We start from the raw sequence: 22972 nt of genomic DNA on the forward strand, positions 1-22972 counted from the left end.
GCCCTGTAGGAGAACCTTTTTTGATTCCATCCATGCAGAACCCTTTTTGGTTCCAGATAGAGGGTTCTACAGAGACAGCCATTTATTCTAAGAGTGTACAGCTGGCAATGATTATCAGCCCTGCTTCTATTTTTTTCCATTAGCTTAAATGATTAAATGACACACAAAAGCCGTTCCATACAGTGTGATATGATCCCTTTAGGATTAGCAATACATTCTGTGGGAGACTGATGTGTGTCCACCTTACCGTGCCTGCCTGCCTGCCTGCCTGCAGTGCTGAGGGGGCCGTCGATGTCCCGAGGAGAATGGCTCCTGTTCCGATGACTCGTCTCCAGTTTATTGTTAGTAAGGAGTGAGTGGGTGGGAGAGAGAGATAAAGAGAGGAGATAGACAGAGTGGGTATAATAGGAGCGTTTGTCGGAGGAAGGGAGATGGGGATGGAGACAAAAGTCACAGGGAGGGGAGGATGGAGAGGGAGGAGAGGGAGACATGTAAATACCAGATGTGTAAGAGGAACAACAAAATGGAAAACGAGGGGAATTCTTTCTTTTTTTTCGGAGGGACAGGAAATAACATAGAAACGGAGAATGTAGAATCTGGAATGGAAGTAGGGAGGGATAATGATGAGAAGTTAGGAATGGTGGAGACCGACAGACGTGTTCTGTATTGAGAGAGAGAGAGGGAGGGAGTGATAGGGAGCCTTGCTGGACTGATACTGTACATTATTGCTGGACTATTGATTTAGCGGGGAGGGAGAAAAAGGAGGAGATGGTTTGAGAGCGTCTGCGATTGAGAGAGAGGTGGTGAGAAACAATGGATGATGAGAGGATGTAGACAGTAATGTCAGATATCTGAGTCCTTGGTATTACCCCATTCACCGAGGTAAACAAAGTTTAAGGACCCAATGCATCGCCCGGCTGCCGTAAATGCTTCGTCTTGACAATGTAAACATCATCTATTTATATGTGTGAGCTTTAAAAGACTTGTGGTAGGCCTCCAAAGTGACGCAGAGGTCTAAGGAACTGCATCGCAGTCTTGCAGCGCCACTACACCCTGTGTCACAACCGGCCGTGACCGGGAGTCCCATAGGGTGGCGGAGAATTGGCCTAGCATCATCCGGGTTAGGGGAGGGTTTGGCCGGGGGGCTTTACTTGTGGCGGCCCGGGCGCCTGCAGTATGACTTCGGACGTCAGTTGAACAGTGTTTCCTCCGACACATTGGTGCAGCTCGCTTCTGGGTTAAGCGAGCGGGTGTTTAAGAAGCGTGGCTTGCTGAGCCTGTTGGGGAGTTGCAGCGATGAGACAAGATCGTAATCATGAAATTTGGAAGAAAAAGGGGGTAAAAATTACCAAAAATAATAAAAGACTTCCGACCCTCAAGGGTCGGAGAGACTGATCTATTAGCTAAGTAATTGTTGACCTCAAATAATACCCATAGGAGAGAGAGATAGAAAGAGAGAGAGAGAATACATATATTTCCTGTTCTTGGTTGTTTTTGAGTGACTACTACTCACCATTACAAATGACTGCGTGGTGTGTTTCCCTCTCAAGTCACAAGGCTCTAGCAGAGGCAGACAGTTAGATACTGTGCTAAGAGGCAGACAGTTAGATACTGTGCTAAGAGGCAAATAGTTAGATACTGTGCTAAGAGGCAGACAGTTAGATACTGTGCTAAGAGGCAGACAGTTGGATACTGTGCTAAGAGGCAAACAGTTAGATACTGTGCTAAGAGGCAGACAGTTAGATACTGTGCTAAGAGGCAGACAGTTAGATACTGTGCTAAGAGGCAGACAGTTAGATACTGTGCTAAGAGGCAGACAGTTAGATACTGTGCTAAGAGGCATGTTACCACAGGGGTTATAATTCTGCTTCATTCCCCCAGGGAGGACTTCGGTGTAACCTTGAACATGGTACACAGACTTCAGGCAGTCAGTAAACAACGGCACGAGGCAGACATTTTGTGGAACAGTGGTCCCTCTCAATGAGGAAGTCGGCTAATCAACCTGACACATTATTATTACACAGATGGTAATCATGAGCATAAAGGAAATAGAAGAAGACAAAGCGTACCTAACTGAAAAGAGAAGCTTTTTATTTTGTTGCCAGTCTGCCGGTATCAGTCCTTAGCCTTTAGCTGTGTGTGTGTGTGTGTGTGTGTGTGTGTGTATTTGTGTGTGTGTGTGTGTGTGTATGTGTGTGTGTGTGTGTGTGTGTGTGTGTGTGTGTGTGTGTGTGTGTGTGTGTGTGTGTGTGTACGTATACATGAATGTGTGCTCTCTTTCAAACACACACACACACTCTGTGGCCTGCAGCCATCCTTCAGGAGTCTGATATCTGATCGCCTGGATTGATCTGCCCAAGGAGAGCGTGACATTCAGCCCAAGTGCGTTGTCACTCCGCCAGCTCGACCAATGAGGCCACGGAGCAGCGAGGAGGGAGCTCCGATACAGGAAGTTAATTAAAGCCAGAATTATTACACAAACAAAACCAAATAGAATTTCATCCAGCTGCTAGGTATCACATCGATTCCCAGCTCAGGACGTTCCTGCAGCGGAGCTCCCAACTTCAGACTCAGAGGGCTTTCCCATTCAGTGCTTCACAATTGTGTCCTTTGGGAAATCTGTTCTGTCTCAGGATGAGACTGGGAGGCTTTTAGTAGGGCTCCAGGCAGCTCAGGTAGTGCCCTTGAATCCATTGATCTCTGAAGTGTTTTTACTGTAAAGAGTACAGTATGTCTGCAAAAGACTACAAGTACAGTACATCAGTACTTCATGAACTTAAAGCACATTATGAAAGCTGTATCGGATATCTCACTTACCGGCTGTACCGAATATCTCACTTAAATGTATTATGTGAGTGCACTAATGAATGGTATACTATTTCCAAAGTCTATAAACTGGAAGCATATTATAATGGAAGTTTGTTCAGAATGAGGAAATGTATGTCTTTCCTACACACGCTTTTACAGCGCACTTCTCAGTAGTTGGTATTCAGACTTACCTTATGCAGGTGCATAATGAGGTTTGCAGGCGTGGTTCCCCAGTGAGGGCTGAATACATTTAATTCAACCGCTGAAAACCTTCCCATTTGCTGGCCAACAGATTTTCTGGTGAAGTTTTCATTCAATAGGGTTTTCAGTACATTTATCAGTACATTTATTCGTTTAAATACGGTGTACCTTTAAGAATTTTGATGATTGACTCATTATAATACATTGAGAGAAAAGGTTTAGAATATAGGGATCACAGAAAGAAAGACATCGAAATACAGTATATGCATATTTGTCTCCATTTCAGCACCAACTGGTAGATGAAAAAATACTCTGATCTTGTATATTATTTAGGCAAATTTTAGGGTTAGGAAAGTATGGTTTGGAGAGCTCTTACGCACAAAGTATATTGGTGAATCAAAAACAGTGGTTTGATTCATCCTGAAAGCTGTCATATTCAAATTCAATCCATGAAAGATTGGAAGGTGGAAAAAAAGTGTACAATAGTGGTTGAACAATAGTGGTTGAACAAAAGTCCTAGAAATCTACTCTAATCCTAACTAATTATGGAACCGTGATGACAATGGTCTAGTCGTCGTGACCCGTGCCCAAGGCTTCAAGTTTAACCTGCTACGTGTAGTCTGAGTTCCATAATGATTCACATAGGTTACATGTCCCAAATTATTACACAATGTTAGCTTAATATGATCCACTAATGCTAGCGAAAGGTAAAGGGAATGGAATGATTCAAAATGTAGGCTACAAATTGAAGGAAACTAACACTAAAGTGACAGCTATAAACGTATGTGGGTATTACTGACGGTGGCTCCCAACAGTGGCTAATATTTAACATGATACAAATTGTAAAATAAAACGGAGAAAAGCCTGGGAGCATACATCTACTCGGCAGGTTCAGCCCTACAGAAGCTTATAGCCTGGGTCTCTAAATTTCATCCACGTATGAGGGCTTACACTTCGGAATAACGGCACAGCTATTTAAAGCCTGCTTCACTGTGGAAAACGGGAATATATTCTATTTTTTACTTCACCTTTATTTAACCAGATGGGCAAGTTGAGAACAAGTTCTCATTTACAATTGCGACCTGGCCAAGATAAAGCAAAGCAGTTCGACACGTATAACAACACAGAGTTACACATGGAGTAAAACAAACATACAGTCAATAATACAGTAGAAAAATAAGTCTATATACAATGTGAGCAAATGAGGTGAGATAAGGGAGGTAAAGGCAATAAATAGGCCATGGTGGCGAAGTAAATACAATATAGCAATTAAAACAATGGAATGGTTGATTTGACAGTAGATGAGTGTGCAAAGTAGAAATACTGGGTTGCAAAGGAGCAAAATAAATAAATAAATACAGTAGGGGAAGAGGTAGTTGTTTGGGCTATTTATAGATGGGCTATGTACAGGTGCAGTGATCTGTGAGCTGCTCTGACAGCTGGTGCTTAAAGCTAGTGAGGGAGATAAGTGTTTCCAGTTTCAGAGATTTTTGTAGTTCGTTCCAGTCATTGGCAGCAGAGAACTGGAAGGAGAGGCGGCCAAAGGAGGAATTGGCTTTGGGGGTGACAAGTGCGATACCTGCTGGAACGTGTGCTACGGGTGGGTGCAGATATGGTGACCAGCGAGCACAGATAATACGGGACTTTACCTAGCAGGGTCTTGTAGATGACCTGGAGCCAGTGGGTTTAGCAATGAGTATGAAGCGAGGGCCAGCCAATGAGAGCGTACAGGTCGCAGTGGTGGGTAGTATATGGGGCTTTGGTGACAAAACGGATGGCACTGTGATAGACTGCATCCAATTTATGGAGTAGACTGTTGGAGGCTATTTTATAAATCACATCGCCAAAGTCGAGGATCGGTAGGATGGTCAGTTTTACGAGGGTATGTTTGGCAGCATGAGTGAAGGAGGCTTTGTTGCGAAATAGGAAGCCAATTATAGATTTTACTTTGGATTGGAGATGTTTTATGTGAGTCTGGAAGGAGAGTTTACAGGTATTTGTAGTTGTCCACATATTCTAAGTCAGAACCTTCCAGAGTAGGCTGGACGGGCGGGCAGGTGCAGGCAGCGATGGGTTGAAGAGCATGCATTTAGTTTTACTTGTATTTAAGAGCAGTTGGAGGCCACGGAAGGAGAGTTGTATGGCATTGAAGCTCGTCTGGAGGGTTGTTAACACAGTGTCCCAAGAAGGGCCAGAAGTATACAGAATGGTGTCGTCTGCGTAGAGGTGGGTCAGAGATTCACCAGCAGCAAGAGCTACATCATTGATATATACAAAGAAGAGAGTCGGCCCAATAATTGAACCCTGTGGCACCCCCATAGAGACTGCCAGAGGCCCGGACAACAGGCCCACAGATTTGACATACTGAACTCTATCGGAGAAGTAGTTGGTGAACCAGGCGAGGCAATCATTTGAGAAACCAAGGCTGTTGAGTCTGCCGATGAGGATGTGGTGATTGACAGAGTCGAAAGCCTTGGCCAGGTCAATGAATACGGCTGCACAGTTTTCTTTTTTATCGATGGCGGTTACGATATCGTTTAGAGTGGCTGAGGTGCACCCATGACCAGCTCTGAAACCAGATTCCATAGCGGAGAAGGTACGGTCAGATTCCAATATGACTAGTTTCACATTCGTCTCCAGGGACCACAAGGAAAATGTATTTTTTTTAAATGCTATGTGTATTTACAATCCCTTTCTCCAAATGGATTACTCATTTTCCTAGCTCTTATCAATAGCTCTTATCAATGTATATATTACTGTGCGTGGAGAATGCTGTTCTTTCGGAAAAAAGAAAGCAGATGCTTTTTCTACTTGGGACCTTATTCATGATTTCCTCGCACGTAAAGGTAGTGGAATTATGAGGGAATTAAGTCAAGTTCAGAATACGGTGTATCTGAAGACACAACTCCGCCACACCTTGATTTATTCGAGCTCCACCACGAACAAACAGCGGGTGAATAGCACGTTATTCTTATGCTTACGTTCAAGGTCAGAATATGCATCGCGAGAAAAGTACACAAAAAAGGAATTATGTACCATTTACGTGCGCTTAACTTGGGTCAGAATTCCCCCCCTAGGTCAATAGCCGATGTGGAATCACTAGCTAGTTAGCGGTGCGTTAGTATCATCCATCGTGCAATGACGTTTGTGGAGCGATAAGAAATGCTTTGTGAGTGTTGGTTCGCAAAAGATCACAATGGGAAGCTATTTGCACTCACAATTAATGTCCATTCCTATCACTTGATGCATAAATAATTCCCACTTTAGAGATTTTACATAGTTTATGAGATCAGTGGCCATAACTGCCATTTGGGGGGAAAGTTATTTCTATTCAACCCACATGGACTCATGTTCAGTTATCTACCTATGATAGGTAATCAATCGTCTTATGACCAGGTCTTATCGACAGTAATTCCATTAACCAAAGAATTGCTAGCCCGAGTTATCGTAAGCTTCAGTGTTCGCAGAGTACTGCCAGAAGTCACACTGGGGCTTCCCACGGATCAAGATCAGGGACCTTGGCAGTGCAGGATCCCAAAAGACATCATTAGTATTATCTCAACTCCAGTCTGCTGCAGGGAAAACCACCCACTGTCCCCGGAACATCTTCAATAATTCCCACTCGAGAATCCCTCACAAATGACTAGGCCTATAGAGTGGTGATCATTGGAGGACAAAATAAGTCGGGTGGAGAATCAGAGAATAAGTGCTGATCTAAGATCAGCCCCCCCCCCCCCCCGCCTCCTGTCTTATTTATTGTGATCTGAAAGGAAAAACTTATCCTAGATTAGCACCCCTACTCTGAGACTTGTTGTCAACATGGGTCCTGTCTAAAACGTAGAGTGATCTGTGATCTGAGGGGTAGTTTGTTTTTGGAGACGCGCTGGTGCTTATATATGCAGCAGAATTTTTTCATCGTTCGGTTTCCTTGATCTGGCTCATCTCCACCGGACAGGGCCTGTCGCGCCCCCCTCCACTCCCCACCCCTGTGGATTTGGCTGGTCTGGCCGGCAGCCATGAGCATACGTGTCCGTTACGGCTGTCTTTGATCATCATCTTGCAGTGGAGAGTCTCACACTTAACAGCACCTGGTTGCCCCCCCCCCCAACACACACACCTACAGTTTAGTGCTCTGCAGTGCTTCGTCCTTCCAAACTCCTCTAGCGATGCCTCCACTCCAAATGTTCACTCAGCAAACAAGGGAGCCATATTTTTGTAGTGGTTCTAGTGGTGAAGTCGTTTCTGTGCATTTGATTATCATAGTAGTAATGCATTAGATATATAAAAGTGGAGCTATAGCAGGAATCTCCAGTATAAGGTAGACCTAGTTAGATATGTAATGACCTAGGTTACTAGTCCCCACCAATGCCCTAGTCCAAAATACTGCATAATACCCTAGAAATCTATACTCATCTCATTTCCATAAAGCAGAGTTAAATAAATGGTCTATTTGGAATAATAATATGTGAAATCTATTTAGTTTGCTGCTTTGAGAGAGAAAAAAACAATAGGATGTAGTGTATGAGATAATGAAACTCGCAGTGAGGCTGACAGGGCACAGTATGAGAGTGCAGGAGCGGGTTCTGTTTTGCCCAGTCAGTATGATTTCTATACGCTTTGTTCACCTCAGCGATTATTTCCCACACATCAAGGGCCCAGACCAACCGCTCAGCTTTCCTTCTTAAGGAATGGATGTATTTTGCTAGGTCACACTCCATTCCCAGGCAACCATTATATAGGCCACACGCAAATGCAGCCATAATACTTCCTATTCATTAAACATGTTGACTATACATTGGCATTGGTGTTGGTTGCTAACACATGTAGTTGCACTGTATCCAGGTTTTCTGCACCAAAAGCACTTCCATTACTTTCCCTTTCCAATTTGTTATTGGTAAACACGGCAAAATTGTATGAGTCAACGTCTTTCACTGCAAGGTAATTTGCATGAATTGCTTTTTGAACCCATATCCTCCCTCTTACAGTATGTTTAAGTCTGCACCATCTGGCCCTTGGTTCACGCTGTATCAAACCGTATATCAAGCTCTATCAAACTCCTCGTCCTCATTCTCCCACCGAGAACTGATGAATGTATCAATTTCCATCTCAATGCAGCGGCTGCAGTATTGCTATAGAGAAGGCGCCTGAAATTTAGAGCCAATTACATGATATACCAAGGCACATTCCAGCTGCTACGCTCCGAGTAAATCTCCAGAACAATTTGGGGGATGGACCGGCATCTGTTTTCATCGCACTTCTCTGACACTTGTCTTTTAGGGGTAAAATGTTATGAGTGTTTGTTTTCCTGATGCGAGCGCAGAACTTTACAGGCCGTAAAATAGGCCTACAATGCAATGCTAGCTAACAAAACATAGCTGACATAGCTTATTTTTATCACGTCCTCGAAATGGGCGTCTGCCAACCCCGAGAGCGATAATAAGATGTAGAACGTGCCGGTGAATTGTTTCTCTCCCCTCGTTTCCATTATCATAATCTTCAAAGATGCTTGTCTTGTTCATTTTGCTCATGACCCTGGCAAGTAGGTCATTGAGTTTCCTGAAATAACTGCAAATAAGCGTGTCATCATTAAGGATCCCAAGTGTGTAGGAGTGATAGGACTGCAGAGGCTTCAGATATAAAAGGACAGACAGCGGCCTTATTAATGATCTCAACCAAATTCATGCTGTGCATTCTAATATCTAACTAAATGCTTGCTGGTCTCGTTTGGCTAGGGATGGGATTGACAACCTGCATAATCGGACTACATTTTAATGTTATGTAGGGCAAATTCTACTGCATGTTATATGAATTCATATTTCTGGTTTATATGCTATTTGTGATACCATTAGTATTTTATTAGCGGGGAGAATCTGGCGCTGCACTGTAGATACAGTATCTTTGCCAAGCCTCAGGCTTCAATGGGGGGCTGCGTTGTTGCACGCTCTGAAGCTCACAGAGCCTGAAGGTAAACTAAGAGCAGCCAAATGTGGCCTAGATACTGTACTGAACCCTCCCTGTTCCCTGTGCCTAGAGTTCCTGTTTTAACCGTTTTTTACATAAGCGAACTTGATTCTCTCCCAAATGCCTTTCAACTTCCCTTGGTGACTGTGGTAGGGGATGAAACACACGTATATGCTAGTTATCAAAACATTTCAAGTATAACATATAGCTGGGTTGGATGAAAAATCTCCTGGGTGAAAAAGTGCCCGTGTGTCTTGTGTGTCCTTTAGGGTCCTTGACTGTACCGTTTGCAAGATTCAGTGTATGGCATTTTGGGATCAAGGGACACAGTGGGAGAAATAACGCTGTTGGTTCTTTTTTGTTATTGTTTGTCATATGGCAGAAAGTGTACATTTATCTTTGGCACTCCGGAAAGCAAATAACAATTGAAATAAAAACTGACAGTGCAGTACTTCCAATTCAGGTGTGGTGGCATATGGGCTCGCATATAAATGACCAGAAAAGGAAAAATAATGGAAAGTAGTCTACAGCATGTTTGAGTTTATATAAGTGTAATTTAACTCAATATTCACACAGAGACTAAGGGAACGAGCATGAAATCATCCCCACCTGGCAGTGCCGTGTGTCCAAGCGTCTGTCAGCGCTGGTGCGGCGTTAGTGAAGGTTAACACCGCCGTCGCCAAGGCTGACGCTCCATTTCATCTGGGCGCTACGGCTACATGCTCTTCCACCGCAGCCCCGGGCCGCCCCTCGCTCCCCTCGCTCCCCTCATCCAGACTTATTGTTTTATTCTGTCATGTACTCGCTTCATGGACGGCCTAATCTAATGCGATTTAAGCCATTTAACTTTTTCATAGTGCACGTTAGCCGTTCAGTCGTGCCTGAGTGGACCAGGTTAAGGACTTTCCTCAAGGGCACTGCCACCAGGCTCGCCCGTCATAGGACCCTCTCAGTCCCTCTCTGTGGGGTGGCTCAGAGGGCACTGCCACCAGGCTCGCCCGTCATAGGAACCTCTCAGTCCCTCTCTGTGGGGTGGCTCAGAGGGCACTGCCACCAGGCTCGCCCGTCATAGGACCCTCTCAGTCCCTCTTTGTGGGGTGGCTCAGAGGGCACTGCCACCAGGCTTGCCCGTCATAGGACCCTGTCAGTCCCTCTCTGTGGGGTGGCTCAGAGGGCACCGCCACCAGGCTCGCCCGTCATAGGACCCTCTCAGTCCCTCTCTGTGGGGTGGCTCAGAGGGCACTGCCACCAGACTCGCCCGTCATAGGACCCTCTCAGTCCCTCTCTGTGGGGTGGCTCAGAGGGCACTGCCACCAGGCTCGCCCGTCATAGGAACCTCTCAGTCCCTCTCTGTGGGGTAGCTCAGAGGGCACTGCCACCAGGCTCGCCCGTCATAGGACCCTCTCAGTCCCTCTTTGTGGGGTGGCTCAGAGGGCACTGCCACCAGGCTTGCCCGTCATAGGACCCTGTCAGTCCCTCTCTGTGGGGTGGCTCAGAGGGCACCGCCACCAGGCTCGCCCGTCATAGGACCCTCTCAGTCCCTCTCTGTGGGGTGGCTCAGAGGGCACTGCCACCAGACTCGCCCGTCATAGGACCCTCTCAGTCCCTCTCTGTGGGGTGGCTCAGAGGGCACTGCCACCAGGCTCGCCCGTCATAGGAACCTCTCAGTCCCTCTCTGTGGGGTGGCTCAGAGGGCACTGCCACCAGGCTCGCCCGTCATAGGACCCTCTCAGTCCCTCTTTGTGGGGTGGCTCAGAGGGCACTGCCACCAGGCTTGCCCGTCATAGGACCCTGTCAGTCCCTCTCTGTGGGGTGGCTCAGAGGGCACCGCCACCAGGCTCGCCCGTCATAGGACCCTCTCAGTCCCTCTCTGTGGGGTGGCTCAGAGGGCACCGCCACCAGGCTCGCCCGTCATAGGACCCTCTCAGTCCCTCTCTGTGGGGTGGCTCAGAGGGCACCGCCACCAGGCTCGCCCGTCATAGGACCCTCTCAGTCCCTTTCTGTGGGGTGGCTCGGAGGGCACTGACACACTGGCACCCCTTGATAGGTGTCTCAAAACCCATTTACTGGTGTGGATGGCCTGGTTCCACTCCAAAAAAAAGCCATTTGTCTTGTCAGTACATGACTTTGATACTGCAGTAGACAGTATGTCATGTTCTATGCATGGTAGGGTCGCACAAAGGCGGAGCTATGGTTTGAGAATAGTTCAAATCAAATCAAATCAAATTTATTTATATAGCCCTTCGTACATCAGCTGATATCTCAAAGTGCTGTACAGAAACCCAGCCTAAAACCCCAAACAGCAAGCAATGCAGGTGTAGAAGCACGGTGGCTAGGAAAAACTCCCTAGAAAGGCCAAAACCTAGGAAGAAACCTAGAGAGGAACCAGGCTATGTGGGGTGGCCAGTCCTCTTCTGGCTGTGCCGGGTGGAGATTATAACAGAACATGGTCAAGATGTTCAAATGTTCATAAATGACCAGCATGGTCGAATAATAATAAGGCAGAACAGTTGAAACTGGAGCAGCAGCACAGTCAGGTGGACTGGGGACAGCAAGGAGTCATCATGTCAGGTATTCCTGGGGCATGGTCCTAGGGCTCAGGTCCTCAGAGAGAGAGAAAGAAAGAGAGAATTAGAGAGAGCATATGTGGGATGGCCAGTCCTCTTCTGGCTGTGCCGGGTGGAGATTATAACAGAACATGGCCAAGATGTTCAAATGTTCATAAATGACCAGCATGGTCGAATAATAATAAGGCAGAACAGTTGAAAGAAACTGGAAGAAAACCATTCTGGAAGAAAACCTGATGGAGTCTGCAAAAGACCTGAGACTGGGACGGAGATTTGTCTTCCAACAAGACAATGATCCAAAACATAAAGCAAAATCTACAATGGAATGGTTCAAAAATAAACATATCCAGGTGTTAGAATGGCCAAGTCAAAGTCCAGACCTGAATCCAATCGAGAATCTGTGGAAAGAACTGAAAACTGCTGTTCACAAATGCTCTCCATCCAACCTCACTGAGCTCGAGCTGTTTTGCAAGGAGGAATGGGAAAAAATGTCAGTCTCTCGATGTGCAAAACTGATAGAGACATACCCCAAGCGACTTACAGCTGTAATCGCAGCAAAAGGTGGCGCTACAAAGTATTAACTTAAGGGGGCTTTTCAGTTTTTGATTTGTTAAAAAAGTTTGAAATATCCAATAAATGTCGTTCCACTTCATGATTGTGTCCCACTTGTTGTTGATTCTTCACAAAAAAATACAGTTTTATATCTTTATGTTTGAAGCCTGAAATGTGGCAAAAGGTCGCAAAGTTCAAGGGGGCCGAATACTTTCGCAAGGCACTGTATATGTACATGCATATTGCAAGTACACTATTGTAGAGGACAGACACTTCTGTGTCAAACAAGTCAGACACTTCAGTGTCAAACAAGTCCACTTACCAGTAAGAGGGAAGTATGTGTCGGCATTGATTGTACTGTCCATGGTGCTGAATTCTGGTACTGCATTGTGTGTGTGTGTGTGTGTGTGTGTGTGTGTGTGTGTCACGCCCTGACCATAGTTTACTTTGTATTTTCTATGTTTTGATTGGTCAGGGTGTGATCTGAGTGGGCATTCTATGTTTCATGTCTTGTTTGTCTATTTCTATGTTCAGCCTGATATGGTTCTCAGTCAGAGGCAGGTGTTCGTCATTGTCTCTGATTGGGAACCATATTTAGGTAGCCTGGGTTTCACTGTGTGTTTGTGGGTGATTGTTCCTGTCTATGTGTTTTCACCAGATAGGCTGTTTAGGTTTTCGTTACGTTCATTACGTTCTTTATTTTGTAGTATTTGTATTGATTCGTGTTTTACATTTGTTCATTAAAACATGGATCGTAATCTACACGCCGCATTTTGGTCCGACTCTCCTTCTCATATAGAAAACCGTTACAGAATCACCCACCCCAAAGGGACCAAGCAGCGTGTCAACAGGCAAGAACAGCCCAAAGTGGAGTACAGTATGGACTATACTTCTTGGGAGGAGATAGACAGGTGGGCGGTCGACCCAGGGAGAGTTCCGGAGCCCGCCTGGGATTCGATGGAGCAGTGCGCGGAAGGATATAGGAGAATGGAGTTTGCGAAGCAAGCAAGGCGGCGCGGACGGAGGCCCCATAGTCAGCCCCAAAAATTTCTTGGGGGGGGGCTCAGGGAGAGTGTGGCAGAGTCAGGAGCCAGACCTGAGCCAACTCTCCCTGTTTATCGTGAGGAGCCAAGGAGGAGACCAGAACCAGAGCCGGTGTTGGAGGTGAGCGAAACAGAGACTGTGAAGGAGTTAATGGGGAAATTGGAGGAGAGAGAAATGAGGGAGTTGCTGTGTTGGTGTTTTAAACATGGAATTCGCCCGACGGAGCGTGTCGGGGATTTGATGGCACCTGGGTCAGCGCTCCATACTCGTCCTGAGGTGCGTGTTAGTCGGCTGGTGAAGATGGTGCCAGTCTCACGTACCAGGCCTCCTGTGCACCTCCCTAGCCTTGCACGTCCTGTGCCAGCACCGCTCTCAAGATCTCCAGTACGCCTTCACGGTCTAACCCATCCTGTGCTACCTCCACACCCCAGCCCTCCGGTAGCAGCTCCCCGCACCAGGCTTCCTGTGCGTGTCCTCGGCCCAGTACCACCAGTGCCAGCACCACGCATCAGGCCTACAGTGCGCCTCGCCTGTCCAGCGCTGTCGGAGCCCTCCTCCTCTCCAGCGCTGTCGGAGTCTCCCGCCTGTTTAGCGCTGTTAGAGCCTTCCTTCTCTACAGCGCTGCCGGAGTCTCCCGCCTGTTCAGAACTGCCAGTTAGCATAGAGCTGCCAGTTAGCATAGAGCTGCCAGTTAGCATAGAGCTGCCAGTTAGCATAGAGCTGCCAGTTAGCAAGGAGCTGCCAGTTAGCAAGGAGCTGCCAGTTAGCAAGGAGCTGCCAGTCTGCAAGGAGCTGCCAGTCTGCATGGAGCTGCCAGTCTGCATGGAGCTGCCAGTCTGCAAGGAGCCGCCAGAGCTGCCTGTCTGCAGGATGCCGCCAAAGCTGCCAGTCTGCAAGGAGCCGCCAGAGCTGCCAGTCTGCAAGGAGCCGCCAGAGCTGCCAGTTAGCATGGAGCAGCCAGGGCCGCCAGTCAGCATGGAGCAGCCAGGGCCGCCAGTCAGCATGGAGCAGCCAGGGCCGCCAGTCAGCATGGAGCAGCCAAGGCCGCCAGTCAGCATGGAGCAGCCAGGGCCGCCAGTCAGCATGGAGCAGCCAGTCAGCATGGAGCAGCCAGTCAGCATGGAGCAGCCAGAGCAGCCAGTCAGCATGGAGCAGCCAGATCAGCCAGTCAGCATGGAGCAGCCAGTCAGCATGGAGCAGCCAGAGCTGCCAGTCAGCATGGAGCAGCCAGTCAGCATGGAGCAGCCAGAGCTACCAGTCATCATGGAGCAGCCAGTCAGCATGGAGCAGCCAGAGCTGCCAGTCGACCAGACTCTTCCAGAGCTGCCAGTCGACCAGACTCTTCCAGAGCTGCCAGTCGACCAGACTCTTCCAGAGCTGCCAGTCGACCAGACTCTTCCAGAGCTGCCAGTCGACCAGACTCTTCCAGAGCTGCCAGTCGACCAGACTCTTCCAGATCTGCCAGTCGACCAGACTCTTCCAGATCTGCCAGTCGACCAGACTCTTCCAGATCTGCCAGTCGACCAGACTCTTCCAGATCTGCCAGTCGACCAGACTCTTCCAGATCTGCCAGTCGACCAGACTCTTCCAGATCTGCCAGTCGACCAGACTCTTCCAGATCTGCCAGTCGACCAGACTCTTCCAGATCTGCCAGTCGACCAGACTCTTCCAGATCTGCCGAAACCACCAGCCAGCCAGGTAGATTCATCAACCGGCCTGAGCTTCCTCTCACTCCTGAGCTTCCTCTCACTCCTGAGCTTCCTCTCACTCCTGAGCTTCCCCTCAGTCCCGAGCTGCCTCAGTCCCGAGCTGCCCCTCAGTCCCGATCTGCTCCTCAGTCCAGTGGGGTTCTGGGTGAGGACTACTAGGCCATGGTCGGCGGCGAGGGTGGACTATCCAGGGACGCGAGGAGAAGGGACTAAGACATTGATTGAGTGGGGTCCACGTCCCGCGCCGGAGCCGCCACCATGGACAGACGCCCACCCGGACCCTCCCTATTGTTTTGAGGTGCGTTCGGGAGTCCGCACCTTAGGGGGGGGGTTCTGTCACACCCTGGTCAAAGTATTTTGTGTTTATCTTTATTTATTTGGTCAGGCCAGGGTGTGGCATGGGTTTTTGTATGTGGTGTGTATTTATGGGGATTGTAGCTAGTGGGGTGTTCTAGCTAAGTCTATGGCTGTCTGAAGTGGTTCTCAATCAGAGGCAGGTGTTTATCGTTGTCTCTGATTGGGAACCATATTTAGGCAGCCATATTCTTTGAGTTTGTCGTGGGTGATTGTCCTTAGTGTTAGTTTGCACCAGTTTAGGCTGTTTCGGTTTTCATTACGTTTATTATTTTGCACTGTTTGTATTTAGATTCGTGTTGCTATAGTCACAATAAACATGGATCGTAATCTACACGCCGCATTTTGGTCCGACTCTCCTTCTCATATAGAAAACCGTTACAGTGTGTGTGTGTGTGTGTGTGTGGTTGCAGCAGAGCCCTGACAACAAGCAGCACACTAAGACAACCCACTCCTTCATCACACTGAGTTGTTGTCTTCATTGGAGAAAGCCAAGGCTAACTTTCCACTTCTTATTCAGAATTACATAATATTTGACCTCAGTATCTGACTGAGGCGAAACAAACTGAAATGAGTTCATCAAGGGCATGGCATCGATATTCCATATGGGGAATTGAACATACAGTTGAAGTCGGAAGTTTACATACACTTATGTTGGAGTCATAGAAACTATTTTTTCAACCACCACAAATTTCTTGTTAACAAACAATAGTTTTGGGAAGTCGATTAGTGCATCTTCTTTGTGCACGACACAAGTTATTTTTCCAACAATTGTTTACAAACAGATTATTTCACTTATGACTCACTGTATCACAATTACAGTGGGTAAGAAGTTTACATACACTACGTTGACTGTGCCTATAAACCGCTTGGAAAAATCTAGAAAAGGATGTCACGGCTGTAGAAGCTTCTGATAGGCTAATTTACATAATTTGAGTCAATTGGAGGTGTATCTGTGGATGTATTTCAAGGCCTATCTTCAAACTCAGTGCCTCTTTGCTTGACGTCATGGGAAAATCAAAAGAAGTCAGCCAATACCTCAGATAAAGAATTGTAGACCTCCACAAGTCTGGTACATCCTTGGGAGCAATTTCCAAATGCCAGAAGGTACCACGCTCATCTGTACAAACAACAGTACGCAAGTATAAACACCACGGGACCACGCAGCCTGCATACCGCTCAGGAAGGAGACGTGTTCTGTGAACGTACTAATTATGTGAATATATTGAAGCAACATCTCAAGACATCAGTCAGGAAGTTAAAGCTTGGTCGCAAATGGGTCTTCCAAATGGACAATGACCCCAAGCATACTTCCAAAGTTGTGGCAAAATGGCTTAAGGACAACAACATCAAGGCATTGTCAAGTCAAGGTATTGGAGTGGCCATCACAAAGCCCTGAACATATAGAACATTTGTGGGCAGAACTGAAAAAGCGTGTGCGAGCAAGGAGGCCTACAAACCTGACTCAGTTACACCAGCTCTGTCAGGAGGAATGGGCCAAATACACCCAACTTATTGTGGGAAGCTTGTGGAAGGCTACCCAAAATGTTTGACCCAAGTTAAACAATTTAAAAGGCAATGCTACCAAATACTAATTGAGTGTATGTAAACTTCTGATCCACTGGGAATGTGATGAAAGAAATAAAAGCTGGAATAAATCACTTTCTACTATTATTCTGACATTTCACATTCTTTTTTTGTTGAATTTTACCCCCTTTTCATGGTATCCAATTGTTAGTAGTTACTATCTTGTCTCATCGCTCATCGCTACAACGAAGGTCAAAAGCCATGCGTCCTCCAAAACACAACCCAACCAACACGATCCAACCCGGAAGCCAGCCGCACCAATGTGTCGGAGGAAACACTGTGCACCTGGCGACCTGGTTAGCTTGCACTGCGCCCAGCCCGCCACAGGAGTCGCTAGTGCACGATGAGACAAGGATATCCCTACTGGCCAAACCCTACCCTAACCCAGACGATGCTGGGCCAATTGTGCGCCACTTCATGGTCACGGCCGGCTGCGACAGAGCCTGGGCTCGAACCCAGAGTCTCTAGCACAGCTAGCACTGTGATGCAGTGCCCTAGACCACTGCGCCACCCGGGAGGCTCTCGACATTTCATATTCTTAAAATAAAGTGGTGATCCCAACTGACCTAAGACCGGGAATTTTTACTGGGATTAAATGTCAGGATTTGTGAAAAACTGAGTTTAAATGTATCTTGCTAAGGTGTATGTAAACTTCCGACTTCAACTGTATACTGTATATTAGTTAAAAGACCTCTGCTCTAAGACATGCTAGAGTTACAGCTACAACACTGCGTGGTGCATATGCAGTGAGGTTACCGGCTCTCCTTCCTCTCCTCCCTCTTTTTCTCCCTCCTCCTCTTGGTCCATCACCCCATCACGGTGTCAGAGATGGTGAAGAGTGTTCTGGCTATAGAAACTCACATCGATCCACTCCCCGTAGTCCAAACCCAAGCCTGCTGACTCCGGGCAGAAAACGGAGGGAGACAAAAAAGAGAAGAACCCTTAGCTCTTTTTTCTCTCCACCCCTATGCCCCTAAAATAATACACAGTCACTTCTTTGGTCCTCTTTTCGTCTACCCCGTTTCCCCCTATTCTTCCTGTTGCTTTCAGAGTTTCAATTCTCCCCTTCCCATTCCTTATCCCGTTTCAGACATGACTGCTCCTCCTATCCGCCTTGCTGTTCAGCATTTTTGCACAATCCAATTTTCCAATTTCCCTTCCCATCTTTCTCATTCTCGTCTCTGTCTCATCCATCTCATCCCTTATTTTGTGCATCGGCTCCCTCCTCTTCCCTCTGTGTGTTCCTCCACCCTTCCACTCTCCCCTCCCCTGCTGAGGCCCCCACCGCACACACACACCTCCCTACCTGGCTCTTCCCCCTGCCGTCTTGCAGCCCATGGAGAGGGCTCAGTCTCAGAGGATTAGAGGCAGTTGATCAGGAACTCTGCAGCGCTGGTACCAGGTTTGGGGCTGGTAGCAAGAGGATAAACACCAGGCACTTAATAAGACACTATGTTGGGGTCCTCAAATGATCTTCTTACTCACATGGAGCCCCTGAACTCATGCGTCCATGTTCACAAAGCGTCTCAGAGTAAGAATACAGTTTTGCCTATTAGCTCATAATTAGATGGCAGCGGGGACCTGATCCTAGATCAGCACTGTTTGGCCCACACTCCTAGATGCTTTGAGAATATGGGCCCTCATACTGCATCCAGAGCAGACCACAATCACCACATCTCAGACCAGAGGAGAAACTATGTATGCATGGCACACATCCCCACGCGTATTCCATATTTCCACATCAATACGAATTAATCATCAAACAGACATTCTATTGGACTTGAAGGGCATATTCAACCCCCACATTACCCTCTGCTGATTGCAGCTATTGCCTGGGGTTTAACCATTCATATACATGGGTGTGATTTAATATACACTGCATATTCAGCTTTCCATATGCAGAGTGAGGAATGTTATATATTCAGGTTTTCCATCATGCGCCCTCTAATTTATAGAACGTTTTCATCAAAGCATGTGTGCGAGTCGGCTCCTCGATCAATGAGCACGATGTCTGGTGATGTAGATTGATATCGGAGGACAAGGGAATCTGTAACAATCCCCTCGTATGCATGTGTTTACATTTATATACGCATGCGCCCGCACTACTCCATTACATTTCACTGCAATTCAACGAGTTCACAGTCAACTCCCCTCTTTGTTGCCATCAGTCAGATCCAATCAGCTTGCTACTTGGCTGATGTCAGCAGTATCATTAAAATAAATGAATCACCATATTGCCTTGTCTTCTTACTCGGAGAAGGATCTACCTATTGGCAAAACATGGTGTGTGTGTGTGTGTGTGTGTGTGTGTGTGTGTGTGTGTGTGTGTGTGTGTGTGTGTATGTGTGTGTGTGTGTGTGTGTGTGTGTGTGTGTGTGTGTGTGTGTGTGTGTGTGTGTGTGTGTGTGTGTGTGTGTGTGTGTGTGTGCACTGTGGACGTCCTATTTTATTTTAGTTTCCCTTTATTGACCTCTACTGCTGAACAACACACAGTGAGAAACAGAGCTTTAATGGAGTCAAAAATCCCTGTTTATTTACACAAACAAGTGTCCATGTTCCTCATTAAGGCTCTAAACGAGCTCTTGATGACTTAATTGGCCTGTTATGGCGATTGCTCCCTGGGCAGCCAGAATGGTTTGGCTGTCATTCATCGGAAGTCGACAAGCAGAGATAGGAGGTCTACAAACAGAGATAGGAGGTCTACAAACAGAGATAGGAGGTCTACAAACAAAGATAGGAGGTCTACAAACAGAGATAGGAGGTCTACAAACAGAGATAGGAGGTCTACAAACAGAGATAGGAAGTCTATAAACAGAGATAGGAAGTCTACAAACAGAGATATGAGGTCTACAAACAGAGATAGGAGGTCTACAAACAGAGATAGGAGGTCTACAAACAGAGATAGGAGGTAGGGCGGATTTGATTATGCTGAGCCGCAGGGCACTGGTCTATAACCCTGACGTGAACAGTCCAAAGTGGTGAGGGTGGAGCGTCCTTTTCAAACCGAACAGTAATCTGCATTGCTTGGTGGTGCATCGTTCTGAAACATGCAACATCTCGTTTCCATAAAACATATGTTTGAATTTTCAAACTAGTTTGCATTGGGAAGGCAGATAAAGCGTTTTAATCAAAAGCAATACATTTTGCATGTGCTGAATTGCAGCACTTTTGTTTTGAGCAAACTTCACCGTGGGCTTTGAACGGGGCACCTGGCTCACACCCGGGAGGCAGCCCGGTTCCGAACCAAATGCAATCAACTTTCACCCGGTTCCTCCCACCGGGGGTAACCCGAGCCAGATAAACCAACCCCCTCATATAGAGAGAGCATGGTGGTGTCTAAACCTATCAGAGGCATGGCAACAAAGCAGGGCTCTGCATCTGAACCAATTAGAGGAAGGGAAAAGAAGGGAGGCTTGTGTCTTAACCAATCAGACAGAGGGAAAAGGAGTCAGCGGACACAGAGAGCGGACACCATAGATATAGAATCACGGTACATTGACTTGTATGGGGTAAGCTGTTCTAGTCATTCTATTTCTCAAAGTGACAAAATAAATGTTGGCAGATTGGTGGCTCATCATCAGCTCACCATCCTAGTGTTGGACTGGTGCAATCTTTCAGTCTGCCCTCAATCTCACACGGAACACTGGGTGAGAGGTGACCTTTAATTAGCACCATGGCTTTAGTTAATCAGTTATGAGGGGAACTGTAATGAGAACCAACCAACAGACAATCCAATCGTGTTCGTTATGCATCTAAAGGGAAGAAAATGAACGGATAAAGGGAAGGACTACCTGGACTTGTATATTTCTGTTTTCTATTGCAAAATGTGTTTTGACGGTTGCCCTAATGAACACAACCCAGCTCATCATAACAACCAGGAGTGGGAGGTACTCCCGATTCTATTACCGCTAAAGATAGAAGAGGAAGTTGGAACGGAACACGTTTTTTTCTCCCGTGCTGTATTTTATATTCCCCGTCTCATCCTTCAACCTGCTCTTGGGGTCCATGTAGCGAAGCACTGTGAGGAATACTGATTGGAGGAAGAGGGACGGTGATTGATAGAAACTCATAGAGTTCTGACTTGGAGAGGCTTGAGAGAGGCGTGCGCATGGGGAAGTTTATTGGAACCCGTACAGGATGTCTCAGGTTCGGCGCCAAGCGTTTATTTCGTTATGATGATTGAAGACGTTGTCTCGTCAGAGGAGAGGATCAACTGCTTGGCTCAACCTCACTCAGTCCCGACAGGACACAGCGGTAGGTGTCTTCTCCGGACCTCCTTTGACAAACTAAGAATAAAACTGAAGTGTTATGTTCTAGTTTTCTCTCACCTTCAGATGCTCTAGTCACACTGTTGACAGAGTGTGAGAGAGAGAGAGAGAGAGAGAGAGGGAGAGAGAGAGAGAGAGATATTGTGCCGTGATGGACTGGCCTGTAGACTGCAGTATTCCACCGGGGCACTGAGGGGGGGAAAAAATCAGCCAGGATGAGCCTGATAAGACTTGCCAAGGGGTGTGGTGTACACTCTGTTTTTAGTGTGTGTGCCAGTGTGCATCCCTGGGCGTTGCGGGGGCGTTAATGGTGCGTTCTCATTGGCAGTGGACCCTAGCAGATCTGCCTCTCAAGGCTAAAATGTTTGCACTTGACTAAACACCAGTCCGCCCACACACGCCTGGCGTTCTCATAAGTAGCTGGCTCTGTTATGCGAGCTGCATTCAGAAAATACTAGCGCCTCCCTGGGATTTCTTACTGGCAGAAACAGAATGCACAGATCTGCTTTACAGGGGGAGTTTTGCAAGGGGTGTTACAAGAAGCACAAATGATCTACAAAACCATTTGTTTTCCCATTCAGTTGCGTTGTGTTTTGTTTAATTAACGGTGAACCTATTGCTATGTACATGGCTCTGTTCAACCGACAAGCCAAACGAGTCTACTGGGGAAGTTAAAAGTAACAACAAATTAGCGAATTCACAGGCATGTCAGGGTTTTGGGTTGAGGATGATTGGGGGAATGACGGACCTAATAGTAGAAACACAAGCCGGTGTGATGATCTAAAACTAGTGCTTCCTTGCTTTCACACCCAGGTGCGCTGTGGGTAATGATTTCTTGTCTTCTCCTCCACATTCTGCTTCCCCATATCAACAGTCTGTCTGTATCTATCCGAAAGCCCCCAAACAGCTAATTAGAAACAAATGTAAGCTCAAACACATTCTGCATCCTGTTGGACCAGATCACTTTATTCCGTTATGCAATTGCATAAATAAACGCAAGAGTGCACTGCAATGTACTTGACAGTTTTATATATATATAGAGCCATGCTTTTGAGAGGAATTAGTTATACCGCATGAGAGTACTGATGGGGGGGGGGGGTGAGGGAAAGGGAGAACATACCCCGTGAGTCACTGCAGATTTCTTCCCCTTTTTATTTTATTTGTCTGTTTCCCCAGTCCGTGACTGTCCCTAGTCCCAATTGCCCCCCTATTCCCGATATGGTGCAGTCCTTTTGACCAGGGCCCATATGGCTCTGGTCAAAAGTGAAACACAATACACGGAATAGGGTGCCATTTGAGACTCAGCCCAGAGTCTCTCCTCTTCCCGTAAGGGGCCGGAAAGGGACCGGTGATGTGGAGTGTTGCTAGAGTCACAGATCACTGGGTTTAATTGTCCCTGATGGTTGGCACCGAGGGCCACTCTGTGAGGCTCAGCTCGGTTTGGTCAGACTCAGTTTGGCTAGGTGAGTGTGAGTGTGTGTGTGGGAGAGAGAATGTAGTGTGGGAGAGAGTATGTAGTGTGGGAGAGAGTATGTAGTGTGTGGGGAGACTGTGCGTATGAGAGAGAGAGAGAGAGCAAGACAGAGAGAGAGTGAGAGAAAAAAGAGAGAGAGAGTGAACGGGGAGGGGGGTTGAGAGAGATGGTGACATCAAGATGAGTCTTTCCCAAACGTTTCCCTCATCTCATCAAATGTTCCATCAAATGAACATCACTCTCACCACATCAAAACACATCTAAATTATGCAAAGTTAAACTTTATTGGTTTGCTGACTTAAACAAAAATGTTGTCAGATTTCGAGTTAAGTAGACCCTAACTCTGCAAGTCGATTTGTGAAGTGCAATCACGCTCTAGCACTCGCTCCGCATCTGTCGCTCATGTTGACAGTTTTTTTCATATCCTCATACTGAGCGGCGGTCCAG

The 22972-nt window shown here is 46.9% G+C and overlaps 1 protein-coding gene across 3 annotated transcripts in view; it reads left to right on the forward strand.

The window, feature by feature from the left end:
- LOC139366273 (igLON family member 5-like) overlaps positions 1–22972 on the forward strand; it is a 145332-nt gene that overhangs the window by 31097 nt on the left and 91263 nt on the right. For 2 of the 3 annotated variants that reach the window (XM_071103585.1, XM_071103568.1), the window contains exon 1: positions 20591–21037. The exons of the other annotated variant lie outside the window; for it this stretch is intronic. Coding sequence is in view for 1 of the 2 variants with exons in the window: in XM_071103568.1 (XP_070959669.1) it covers positions 20956–21037 (82 nt within the window). In the remaining variant the exon portion in view is untranslated. Of the gene's footprint in view, positions 1–20590; positions 21038–22972 lie in introns of those variants that run through there. 3 annotated transcript variants of the gene reach the window in all.

The sequence above is a fragment of the Oncorhynchus clarkii genome, chromosome 2, assembly GCF_045791955.1.
Source record: "Oncorhynchus clarkii lewisi isolate Uvic-CL-2024 chromosome 2, UVic_Ocla_1.0, whole genome shotgun sequence".
Taxonomy (NCBI): domain Eukaryota; kingdom Metazoa; phylum Chordata; class Actinopteri; order Salmoniformes; family Salmonidae; genus Oncorhynchus; species Oncorhynchus clarkii.